The 13,438-nt window shown below is 41.3% G+C and overlaps 1 protein-coding gene across 2 annotated transcripts in view; it reads left to right on the forward strand.

The window, feature by feature from the left end:
- Positions 1-13,438, forward strand: part of si:ch211-130h14.4 (uncharacterized) — a 42,329-nt gene that overhangs the window by 5,787 nt on the left and 23,104 nt on the right. For both annotated transcript variants that reach the window (XM_067386699.1, XM_067386698.1), the window contains exons 3-4: positions 5,529-5,651; positions 12,772-12,927. In XM_067386699.1, coding sequence (XP_067242800.1) covers positions 5,529-5,651; positions 12,772-12,927 — 279 coding nt within the window. The remainder of the gene's footprint in view (positions 1-5,528; positions 5,652-12,771; positions 12,928-13,438) is intronic.

Below are 13,438 nucleotides of genomic sequence, written 5' to 3' on the forward strand. Positions count from 1 at the left end.
AAATGAAGGAATATTTGCCAGCTCGCCTGGCCTTTTCCAGAGATGGACGCCACAAACTCATGAAGTGCCTGTACAAGGAAATGGACAGTCTGCTCTTCCCTTTGTGTTTTATATGCTTGCTTAACATGCTGGTATTTGTCTCATAATGTGATTCTTGTTGGCTTATTGGCAAAAAAGTTGGGGAGATCTTTTCGTTAGCATCTGTTTCTTATACAGTAGCCTACTGTACTGTTATAAGACATGGTGGGAAAAGTTTTTAATTATTGTAAAAAATTAAGTTATAAAAAACATCATACCCCACCCATTTCTGAATTCACAGGACACAAGTATGCTCTGAAACCTTTGAAACAATTCTAACTATGTAGTTCATGTCAAACTTTAACCAGTGTTGTACCTGCCAATAATTGCAGAGGATTCCTAAGTCAGTGGTGCACAGGAAGAGTTGTGCAACAATAAGTGCCCAGCATCATAAGAAGCCAGTATTACATAAGAAGTGAGTGTCAGCAGGAGGGAATAATCTGTCCTGGACAGTGGTGTATTGAGATGTTGACAAATAACAGAAATGGGTTTCTGGGAAGCTGAACAGAGACTAACAAAAAGTTTACTGGCTTTCTGTGTATTTTAATGTATAAATGAAATACAAAGTTCTGTCATGAAACTCTAGATGGCACAGTCTGATAGGTCCTTAATCTGCTTCCAATCACAGTATTCTCTATACCCTTACGGAACAAAAATATATGGAAATATACTGCAAAATATAATACGATGTATTACATAATACATTTCCATATATGGAAAACTAGTGCTTATATTTTTCAATATACTGCAATATATGCATTGACCATGTATTGATACATATAAAATATGTATAAATTAAGACAAAAATAGCATTAAATTCATCAAGATTTATCCTTTATTGTGTATATATATTGCACACACATGTTCCCATATAAATGTGAATGTATTGTACACATATACATATTGTACATATATATCCACACATTCATGGAATGAGTAACAATCAGTAGTTACAACAGACTTCTAGTTCCCAGCATGCTTTGCTTCTGACTGTTAAAGGAAAGTAAATGTTAAAATTAAGTGCTATTTCATGTGTTTTGCTCAATATTGATACAGGAGGAGATCTGTTAGTGTTTAAGTTGTATTATTTTGGAATTTAAAAGGTTTTCTGGTATGTTTGAGTTTTTGGGGTTACCACTGTGCTGAAGAGTAGAGTCTGTGGTTAGCTTTATGATTGGCTGAACACCATTAAGACTATAATAACTTTATTTACAAAGTAACAACTGTGCACGCTACAGCACAGTGATAGTCTCTTTGGTAGAAATGTTAATACATACAGGTGTGCTTTTGTTAACTTACTTGAAAATATAAAACATTTAAAATGTAAATTATTATAAAATATAATAAATGTGTTACATAATACATTTTAACATATATGTGTTTATACTGCATGAGTAAATCTATCTGTAATATATTATGCATGCAGTACCATATCTGATCACATATAAATCTATATATATTATGAAGTATGTTACTGAATATAAAATTACGTACATTATGATATATTAGTAAATATATTATCACATATTTTTCAATATATGAAAAGTAATTCCTTATGTATCATTCAATATATTGCAATATATGCATAGACCATATATGTATATATAATGATACATATAAAAAAATATATTGTTATCAAAACCAAAAAAGGCACTATATTTTTACATATATTACCAAAACATTTTCCCATATAAATCTAAATACATTTGGTGGATATTTATAAATATAATATTGCATATATTTGGGGATATATAAACACATATATTATATATTCATGTTCAATATATTGTAATATATTGAAAGCGGCAATCATTTGTATATTTTGCAATATATTGCAATATATTACATGAATATATAATATAATGTATAATATATGTATCATCAATATATTATTCAATGTATTCAAAAATATAATATATTGGAAAATAAAAAGGGAAAATAATATATTACAATATATCACAATATATTTTAAGAAATATATTGGTAAATATATTTTCCTTACGTAAGGGTAGGGCACAGCTGATTGGTTCCTGCTGTATCAGTAGCCAATGAGCTCGCTGCTCAACATTCAAATACTTGGTCAGCATTTGCCTTAGCAGTGCAGCACACTTCCAGATACCCTCCACCTTCCCCAGCTCCACTAGATCTGCTACCCCAGGCGAAAAAAAATAACTCTTCCATAATGTACTTAAAGTGCTCTATTTTCACGCACTAATTTTGTACTTAATAAACTAAAAATTCTTCTTTAGTACTTCTTAAGATAAACTTAACAACATCTAAAGCCGGGCACACATAACGACTAGCTAAAACATTCTAAGACTGTTTCCTGCGACTGAAGCAGATTTAAATACTTACACATGGAATTTAAACACCAACTGTAATCGCAGACTGAACGCAACTGGCTCTGACTGGACGCGTTTGAGTGCGATCAGTCATAAGTATCAATTTACATTCATAATCGGCCTTACAATCGTTAAATGTGTGCGTGGCTTAAGTGTACTTAACTGTGCTATTTTGAGACACCTGCATGAATATGAACTAAAATGTGCTTTTAGCATATTATCTCTGTATTAAAAAATGTATTTAGTTACTACTTGTAGTACAAATTAACCCATCTTTCATACACTAGTGGGTTCAAGTGTACAAGTGGTAATTTAATACATTTCTATCATGACAACTCTCTAAGTGTTTGGCATGGTAATGGGTATGACAATGTTGATATGTTTGGACTTGGTGGACTAGATCTGCTACGCTGCTGCTGCTGTTATTGCTGCTGCTGCTGCTGCAGAGCAAGTACGGGACTTGCTACTGCCAATACATACACAACACGCTTCTGTGAGCAAGTAAGACATGCTGCTGCTGGACAATATAGTGTGCATGAATTACAAGTAGCAGATCTATACAGGTGGAGCTGGGGAAGGTGGAGGGTTACTGGAAGCGTGCTGCACTAGGCAAAAGCTACACATGTATTTGAAGATTGAGCTCGCAAGCCCATTGGCTACTATTACAGCAGGAACCAATCATCTGTGTCCTATAGATAATGATGTGATTACGAGCAGGTTGAGTTAAAGGACCTATTAGCCTGCCCATTAGAGTTTCATGCCAGAACTTTGTATTTTTAATACAGAGATAGTATGTTAAAAGCACATTTTAGTTAATATTCATAGTGTCTCAAAATAGCACAGTTGAGTACACTTAGATGTTCTTAAGATTATCTTAAGAAGTACAAAAGAATAATTGGTTACACTTTATTTTAAAGTGTCAGTATTACAGTGTAATTATACATTTAAGTACTGAGTAAAAATAATTAACTACATGTACTTACTATAGGGTTAGGATGAGGGTTTGGTTTATTTTTTAATTGCGTGTAATTATGCATCATTTCTAGTTATTACTACAGTTACTACATGCATGCAACAATGACACTGTAAAATAAAGTGTTACTGAATGATTTTTAGCATATTAAATACAAAATTAGTGCGCGGAAATAGAGCACTTCAAGAACATTATGGAAATGTATATTTTTTCACCTGGGATGGGTAAATCATGTATGCTATTTTGTATAACAGCAGCATGTCTTGCTTGCTCACAGCAGCGTGTTGTGTATGTATTGGCAGTAGCAAATCCCGTACTTAATCTGCAGCTGCAGCCGCAGCAATAACCAACAGCAGTGTAGCAGATCTATTCCGCCAAATCCAAACATATCAACACTGTCATATCCGTTACCATGCCAAACACTCCAAGAGTTTTCAAGACAGAAATTAGTTTTACCTCAAAATTTTGATTGTATGAGCCACACATGAAGCCACTGTAAAATGACACAACCATGAGTGCACATTCTACATAAAAACACCATGAAGCATATATTATTATTTATGGGGAAAAAATGTTTATTCCAGCTATTATAATAAATTAAATACATTTATTTGTTTTTGTTGCTGCCATTTTTAAAAGCAATAAGTTATTTAAGGTGTTTTAGGTTGTTCCTGTTCTGCAGAAAAAACTTAAAAAACTAAAAATTAATGTTTGTGTGGTTTTGTCATGATCACCGTCTGCTCCTGTCAGTTCCCGGACTACACTTCCCACAATCCTCTCTACCTATCACATAATCACCCCACCAAACACCTGTTGCCACATACAGCCTAGCACTTCACACTGATCACCACACCCAGCTGCACATCATTACCAGGACTATAAAGGACTTTCACTCACACCACCTCACTGCGAAGTCTTGTTTAACTGTTGTTACAATTCTGAGCGTTTTCCTGTATTCCCTGTCTGCCTGTTCCCTGTTGCCGTTACTGCCTGTTCCCTGTTTTTGACCCGTTGCTGCCTGTCCTGATCATTGCCTGTCCCTTGACTACGACTCTGCCTGTTCCTCACTGTTCCTGTTTGCTCCTGCTTTGACCCTGCCTGTACGACCACTCTTGTTATTAAATAAACGCTGCACTTGGATCCCCTGCCTGAGTCTCCATTCACAACAGGTTTAAGGTTGTATTTCTGTAGACAAAAAGTAGTCTTATCTTATACACTAACCCCCGGTTTCACAGACAAAGCTTAACTCTGGACTAAAATGCATGTTTGAGCTGTTTTAACTGAAAGCAACTTGTACTGACATATCTTAAAATATCAGTGTCATTGTTTTGTTTTTTTATTAATTTTATATTATATATATATATATATATATATATATATATATATATATATATATATATATATATATATATATATATATTTATACTATATTTATAAAAGCTACTTAAATATCCTATAATTGAACTAAGGCCTTAGTCTAAGCCCTGTCTGTGAAAAGAGGCCTTAATATGACAGAGTTCATCAAATTCATTGCTAATACTTACTGATGTTTTGCTGTTTGCCCACAAAAATGTCCCTTTCTGGAGTATGATGTAAGGAGCTGGTTTGGTTAATTGGTCATAATAGATTACAATTGCATCAGTATAAAAAAAAAAATAAATAAATAAATATATATTTGTTTTGTTTTGTTTTTTAAAGTCATCAATTTTCATTTTAGAGGTTTTCTAGTTCAAAAATAGCAACATCCGCTAAAACCAAAATTGTGAAATTCAGTCCTATTTTCACTTAATTGTAAAAGAACTAATGTGGTCTGCAGTTGAACTGCAGTTTAGCATTTTATCCAATATATTGTTAGGCCTATATGACAGGGACATGAAAATGTACTGGATGGGAATGACCCACATCCTTTAGCCATGGAAAAATCACTGTTACAAACAGCATCTTGTGGCTTATTACTGTAATTTGTGCTCTTCAATCGTACAAGCTTAGTTTCTTTACCATTTGAGACTGATTACTGGCCAATTCAGGAAAACCCATGCAATTACTCACTGGTGTGCTCTGATCTCTGACAAGAGAAGACAAGAGCACAGCTGCTGTTGTGTGTTGTCATCAAAGTGTGATTTTCTCTTCAAAAGGCAGCCAGTCTATCTGAACGTCAGAAGCAGAGGAGTCAGCAAAGCCACATGGCAGTGACTTCTACTTATGCTGTGGATTCTGATCAAGTCCTTGAGAGAAAACGAAAAGCTCTTCTAGATCAGGTACTATCAGTATTCTGTTCCTAATTAAATGACCATCAGAATGTGCTTCATATGAACTGTAGAGAGAACATCATGTCAAATCACTCTCAAAGTCTAAGACTGTCTGTTTAAACTGGCATTAAATTGCAGCTGCACATAATAAACCCAATTAGTAATCAGGATGCCTTGATGGATTGAAAGACATGCCAGAACAAAGGCCCAGGTGCAGACACTGTCAACTGTCACACTTTCTTGCTGATTACCATAGACACAAAGTGAAGTCCATAGAAACCTCACCTATGTAGAAAAAGATCACAGTGTGCTAGTATACTTTCCTCACTTTATAGACTATCAATAGACACTGCACTGTGGCACTGTAAAAAAGAATAATTTATTTGATTATCTTTTACAGTTTGATTACTCACATTGGCAGCTGTGGTTGCCAGAACTAAAATGGACAATAGACTCAGAGTAAAACGTCATGTGTTGTCATCTCGAAATTACAGTAATTAAGAACGCAGCATTAGGCTATTCATACTTTAAAAACATAAATTTTACAGTAAAATTACATGTATTGTCTTTATAAATAGGTAAATTTAACCAATTAAGAGGTGGTTACTGTAGCAACTAACACGTTTTATGTTGCAGTGTAGCCTATTTCATTTTCAATAGAGGGTATGCATCGATGTCACTTTCCCACCGAAAATGCTTTCCCTCAGCTGGACTGATTGGCAAAAGAAGCTGCTGCGTGACTGGATTTAATAGGGGAAACTGCGTAAACGCGAGTAAAACAAACGAATTACACTAAAGGTTAGACTCGAAAGTGTTTCTTACAACTTGCCAAATAAACCTAATCCATGGATAGTGACATGCAGCCTGGAGTCGTGTTTCCTGACATTTATATTTGCCTGATTTCAACGGCGGGGAAATACATAAAGCAAATCTGCCTGCTTATTGGCACTCTAAAAGAGCATAACAGCAGTTTTCACCGCTCCGTAAGAGCTTCCACGTCCCTCGCCACTCTAAAAAGAGCCCCCCAATCGCCGTTATCACGGTGGCGGCGTTGATGCAAATGCCGCGCCACTCATGTGGCACATCCAGAGTCCCTCTGCACGACGACGATGGACACAGCGAGTGCGTCGCTTTCCTGGGCAAGTCTCACGCTGATGGCGTGCTTGCTGGAGTCTCATGCCCGCACTGCGAGAGCATGAGTCTCGGTTCCCTGTGCTCGCGGGTCGCCTTCTTCACAGAGGGCGATCTCGCCGCTCGCGCCCTCCCATCTCCTTCCTCCCACGAGCCGGCTAGGAAGAGACAGCGGGGTAGAGCGATCCAGCGCCCGGAGTTGAGTGAGCTCACGCCAGCCCAGCCCCCGCGTGTCTCACCCTCTCCCCCAAGGGAACATTCTCAAGTCTTGTTCTCCCGACCCGAGCAGCGTCCCTCTGCCGATGCAATTGACCTTGTTTCGTTTGGAGGATCGGACGACGAACAGGATGACTCCAAGTCCCTCGCGGCCTCCGAAGCAGAAGGATGGGCTGGTGAGCCGGAAGATCTCACTCCCCCACCTCCTTTGGAGCCCATAGAGCACGACAAAGGCAGGGATGCCGAGCTTTTCCGCATCCTGTCTAGAGCCGTGGAAGAGCTGGACCTCGAGTGGGCCCCTCCAGAGCAGCCATCTCGCAGCTGCCTGGACGAATGGTTCCTGCCAGGCAGCCGCCAAGCGCCTCGCCAGCGCTCAGCTCCATTCTTCCCCGAGGTCCACGAGGAGCTGACAAAGTCGTGGCGTGCTTCGTACTCCGCCCGCCTCCACACGACGCATCGCTCTGCCCTCACCGCCGTTGACGCCGCCGAAGAGCAGGGATACGAGCATTTGCCACCCCTGAAAGAAGCGGTGGCAGCTCACCTCTGTCCTCCCGCGGCTATGGGATGGAAGACGAAGAGGGCCCTTCCCTCCAAGCCCTGCCGGACCACATCTACCCTGGCTGGACAGGCTTAGACCTCGGCGGACCAGGCTGCCTCCGCGCTCCATACAATGGCCATATTCCAGGTCTTCCAGGCCAAACTCCTCCGCTCACTGGATGAGTCTGGCATAGAATCGCTCCCTCATGAGACGGAAGTTCAAAATGCTGACGCTGAAGCAGATCCTCGAGCACATTTGCCCCGAGGACTGGTTCTGCTCGCTGGACCTGAAGGATGCGTATTTTCACATCCAGATAGCCCCCCATCACAGACGATTCTTGAGATTCGCATTCGAGGGGGTGGCGTACCAATATACGGTCCTGCCCTTCGGGCTGTCTCTGGCTCCTCGCACTTTCACCAAGTGCATGAACGTGGCGCTTTCCCCTCTGAGACAAATGGGAATCCGGGTTCTAAATTATCTCGACGACTGGCTCATTCTAGCCCGTTCACGAGCCAAGCTGGAACAACACAGATCCATGCTCCTCAGCCATCTGCAATGTCTGGGTCTCAGGGTCAACTTCGCCAAGAGCTCGCTGTGCCCCAGCCAGCAAATTTCGTTTCTGGGGGCAGTCTTCGACTCAGTCCGTATGACGGCAGTAGTCTCGCCGGAACGTGCTCTGGCGATTCGGCAGCTCGCGGCCTCAGTCAAGAACAAAGCCTATCTCCCTCTGAAGCTTTTCCAGAGGTTGCTAGGGTTGATGGCTTCCGCCTCCCCGGTGCTGCAGCTCGGCCTTCTTCGGATGCGGCATCTTCAGTACTGGTTGAAGTTCCGGGTTCCTCCAAACGCCTGGCGGCACGGCCGCTTATGTCTCAAGGTCAATCGGGTCTGTCTTCTAGCCCTGAAACCTTGGTTGAACCCTGCCTGGTTCAGTCTTGGAGTACCCCTGCAGGCGGTCTCACGAAGGACGGTGCTCTCAACGGACGCCTCCAACTCGGGTTGGGGCGCTGTGTGCGAGGGCAGACCGGCCTTCGGCTCGTGGAGTCACGAGAAAAGCCGTCTACATATCAACTGTCTAGAGATGCTAGCAGTGATGAAAGCCCTTCAATCCTTTCAGGCTCACTTGACGCCATGTCTTAGTCCAATCAGACAGCATGACAGCGGTGTCGTACATAAACCACCAGGGCGGTCTTTCATCCAGCCGCTTATGCGCTCTGTCGAAACGCCTTCTGGAATGGGCTCTGCCGAGACTTCAGTCGCTCAGAGCGACTCATATTCCTGGCAAGACCAATCTGGGCGAGGACATGTTGTCGCAGAGCAACATCCCCTCAGACGAGTGGATGCTCTACCCCCAGATGGTTCTCACGATTTAGGATTTCTTTGGGAAAGCAGAGGTAGACCTCTTTGCCTCAGAAGACAACTCTCACTGCCCAACATTTTTCTCAAAGGAAGTCAATGCTCTGGCTCACACATGGCCCAGTATGCTCCTTTATGCTTTTCCTCCGATCGCACTGATCCCCCAGGTCATCAGGCACATCAGAGAAGACAAACACAGAGTCCTTATGGTGGCCCCGCTCTGGAGGAGCCAAGTTTGGTCCTTGGAGCTGTTCAAGCTCTCCACGAGAGCCCCTTGGCAGATTCCCCTGAGACGGGATCTCCTCTCTCAGGCAAACAGGACAATCTGGCACCCACAGCCAGAGCTCTGGGCTCTGCACCTCTGGTCCCTCGATGGGAGCCGGCTAACCTCCCCGGGGACGTTCTAAATACCATTTCTCAGGCGAGAACCCCATCCACGAGACGCCTCTACGCCCAAAAATGGTCGGTCTTTGTTGATTGGTGTTCCTCACGCAACATAGACCCTGTGGAGAGTGACATATCCTTCATACTGTCTTTCCTCCAAGAGCGTTTGGATATGGGGCGCACCCCTTCAACACTTAAAGTTTACGTAGCAGCCATCGCAGCGTTCCATGCTCCTATTGCTGGCCAATAAGTGGGTTGAAACGGCCTTGTGGTTTTTTAAGGGGTTCTAGGCGATTAAATCCACCTCGTCCCCTCACCATTCCCACTTGGAACCTTTCTCTGGTCCTCAGGGCCCTGAAAGGTAACCCCTTTGAGCCGCTGCGTTCAGCTGACCTCAGGCCCCTGACGCTGAAAACCGCTCTGCTACTTGCAGTAGCATCGGTCAAGCGTGTTGGCGATTTGCAGGCCCTCTCTGTGAGCCCTACATGCCTTGAATTCGGACCTAATGACTCTAAGGTCGTTCTGAAACCCAGGCATGGCTACGTTCCTAAGGTGCTCTCAACCCCGTTTAGAGCGCAGGTCATCTCGCTTTCTGCTCTTCCTTCCTCTACGGATGAACGAGAGCTAGAGTTACTCTGCCCTGTCAGGGCATTGAGGACCTATGTGGAGCGATCACAGCCTTTCAGGCAGTCGGATCAGCTCTTTGTTTGTTTTGGTGGCCGCACCAAAGGGTCTCCGGTCTCAAAACAGCATCTCTCATGTTGGATAGTCGATGCCATTAACCTGTGTTACTACTGTCTGGGTGCTGAATGCCCCATAGGAGTTAGAGCCCATTCCACTAGGGGAAGCTCGGGTTCTTTCAGTGTGATTGGGGGGCCTCTTGTGAGTTCCGCCTCACGCCGTTACAGGAATCATTTCCTTTGTAGTGTAACAAGAGATACGGGGGCTTTGCCGCTCAAGGGGATCGCACACCGGACGCGAAGCTCAGCGCTGCGACACGTCTTTCAAATTCGAACGCATTGTTATGACGCGAGTCATAGCTGGGCGCCGCGGACAGGTGCCGAATATGTCGCCGCCTGTGTGCATACACTCATAGAAAACAATGCGTTCGAATTTTAAGACGTGGCGACGCTGAGCTTCGCGTACAGTGTGTGAGCCCCTTCAGTCTTTTGCCATTCAGTGGGCGTGACCGCAGTCGTAATGGTCGACGGTGACGTCACGTGCAAACCCTCTATACCCTTCGCCAACAGTTTGATTGACAGGTGATCTAACCAATCATAATGCCGAATCCGCTATTTTGTCCGACAAAGCAATCAGGGGAGTTAGCAGATTAACATAGATGGATTTGAACTTGAAAAAAGGTGTGTACTGACGTCTTTCCGTGATTAAAACAACATTCCTTAATTTCCTTATGATGTTCATTCATGTTTATTTGATGCTATAAATGAACTAGTAGGAAGAGATGATCGGTTCCGCGATGTATTTTTCACTGTGTGAGAACATAATGTGTGGCGAGAGATCAGCATGGCTTGTCGGACATAGCAAGAGTAACTAAAGGGGGCGGGTCTCAACTGAAAACTCAATCTCCTAACACACCAACTTGTACAAACATCAAACTTCCACGTCAAAATCAAATATTTCAGTCAAAAACGTATTCACTTCTGTTAAAATCAGAGGCCACATACACACTGCAGCTAAATTTAGTTGTCAGTTCACCTTTTAGTGCTTAATCGCGCTCTGTACACACACAGTTCATTAAAATACGGGAGTGACAACCGCATTCTGCAACCGTATTAACTCCCGAAAAATACAGGTATTAACAACCGCATTTACAGAAATTCAATGCAGTGTGTAGCCTACGGAACCGAACTGAACAACTAGTTGTTAATGACATTTACGTGCACCGATGTAACGTGTGTCTCCCGTCACGTGTATGCACGGCGAATCACAGGGAAAGCATAATATCCAAATGCTTTATGCTGAAAATCGTGATTCATGTCTGCTCACTTTAATAACTCCATAAACCCGTTTGCTTTATGAGACGAGCTCAAACAACAAGCCTAAAAAGCTTATAATGAGTGACCATGGCAACACAGAATAAGTTTCGCGCGCTGTATGAAACTGGCTAATACAAGCATATAAACAAAACGCGACGCCTCCGTCGACTGTGTTAGTGTGTTTAGTTAAATTGCTGAAAATAACGAGTGTTTTGTCACTTTAATATTACTTTGGTCACGATTACGGATACCAAACACGATATACAGTAGACGCCAGAAAGTCGCTACATGGTTTCCAAGCTGTCAATCATCGCATTTTCGAGAGTGAGTCCTTTTCCGTACACACATAAAGATAATTTAGGGGATTCACCCCTGCATTTAAATGCGATTGTCACTCCTGAAACTTACAGTGTGTACGTGGCCAAACTTTGGCCTCAGATGACACAACACCTGCAAATACACAGACTACTTTCCTGAACACTAGTGAGATCAATAACACTGTAACAAAAATACCTTATTGGTATTCAAGAATAATTTGGCAGCTCAGTGTCAATTACAGTAGGCTATACAACATAAATGAAAGAGTGCAGATAGAGTAAAATGAACTGTAAAGTGATCCTACAGGAGATGAAAGTAGCTAGATGAAGTAGTTGATCTTACAAGAAGAAGAAAAGTTCAAAAACCAAAGAACTAAATATATAATGTGTACGCAACACACAGTATACTGTCAATTACAGTAATACATAAGGAAATAAATTCGCCATCCTCTGCACCTTCAGCCAAATTTCATTAATACTATAGCAGTTTTCTTGTTCTTCTGACAAAAGACTTTCTCTACCATCCGTAGGCAGTCATCTCTCAGTTCTGCAAAAATACAGCACATCGGGAAAAAAAAAAAATGGCTACAAATAAATTTGACAATCACAAATAGGATGCAATTTCTAAAGCACAATCAGCTCCTGTTTATATTATCCCGATATCCTGAGATTGATTGGTGTGTCATAATTTTTGCTACTGAATGTTTACTGATGGATAAATGTGTGAATATTTGAGTTTACATAGTTACACTTGAGTTAATTATACTATTTGTTTGTGTTTTCTGAAGGAGAACATGGATAAACCACTGTAAAATAAGGGCATGTTTGTGTACAGTTTTGCAGAAATCGTTAAGATAATTGGAATGTGTGAAAACAAGTGAAACATGTTTATAGTTTTGAGAAATGTGTCTTTGTTTTGAGAATTTAATACATGGTTTGGGAAATTGTGTCAAATTAATCAGTTATAGCCTAGTGTATTAGCAATCAAACAATGCAACCAAATAATCAGATCTAATTTTTCATATTTTCAGATCAATTTGACATATTAATAAGATCTTATTTTCTCCATGAATAGGTTATATGAAGAAATATTCTGTATGGATAAAAGAGTTGACAAGTTTCACAAATTAAGTGTTCTCTTTTTTTGCTCTGTCACACGCTGATGCTTTCGTTCTCTTTTTCTTACAATCTAGCGCCATCTAGAGACATACTACAGAATACACCGCTTGAAAGACATGCTTTCATATCAGTATGCTACATTACTGAGGGAAAAAGTTCAAAGACAAAGACAAGAGATGAAGCCTCATGATCCAGATAATTCCAATCTCAGGAAAGGACTTAAAGAGCAGGTAAATCCTCCTGGCATCGATGACTAATCACATTGTTTTCATTACAAAGAGCATAAAGCAAGCGTAGCTGTTATAAAAAAAATTAGCCAGTAGAGACAGTACTGAGAAAAAAAACGAAAAAAAAACAAAAAACAAAAAAAAAACACTTGGCCTGCGTCTCAATGTGCATACTATCTATCTAGTATGTGACATTAGTAATATTCAATACTATTTAGGGCGGATAGGGTGGATAGTATGCATATTGATGCAGATGCAGGGCCAGGTTGCATTGCTTTCCGTTGGATCTCTTTATATTTAAGGCATTTTAAGCATTTCTTCCCAGTTGTTCTTTATCAGATTTGATTATAAGGGAGACATTGGCAAGTTGAAAAGTAAACAGCTTAGAGTAGCTATAGTTTTACGTTTGAAAATATTTCTGTGTATTCACAAGTTACCCTTGAAGTCTTTCCACTGGGGTAAGTTGTCATTTTATCACACTTACCTATATGATATCAGTCTTTCCAACCTATGT

The sequence above is a fragment of the Chanodichthys erythropterus genome, chromosome 5, assembly GCF_024489055.1.
Source record: "Chanodichthys erythropterus isolate Z2021 chromosome 5, ASM2448905v1, whole genome shotgun sequence".
NCBI classification, from domain to species: domain Eukaryota; kingdom Metazoa; phylum Chordata; class Actinopteri; order Cypriniformes; family Xenocyprididae; genus Chanodichthys; species Chanodichthys erythropterus.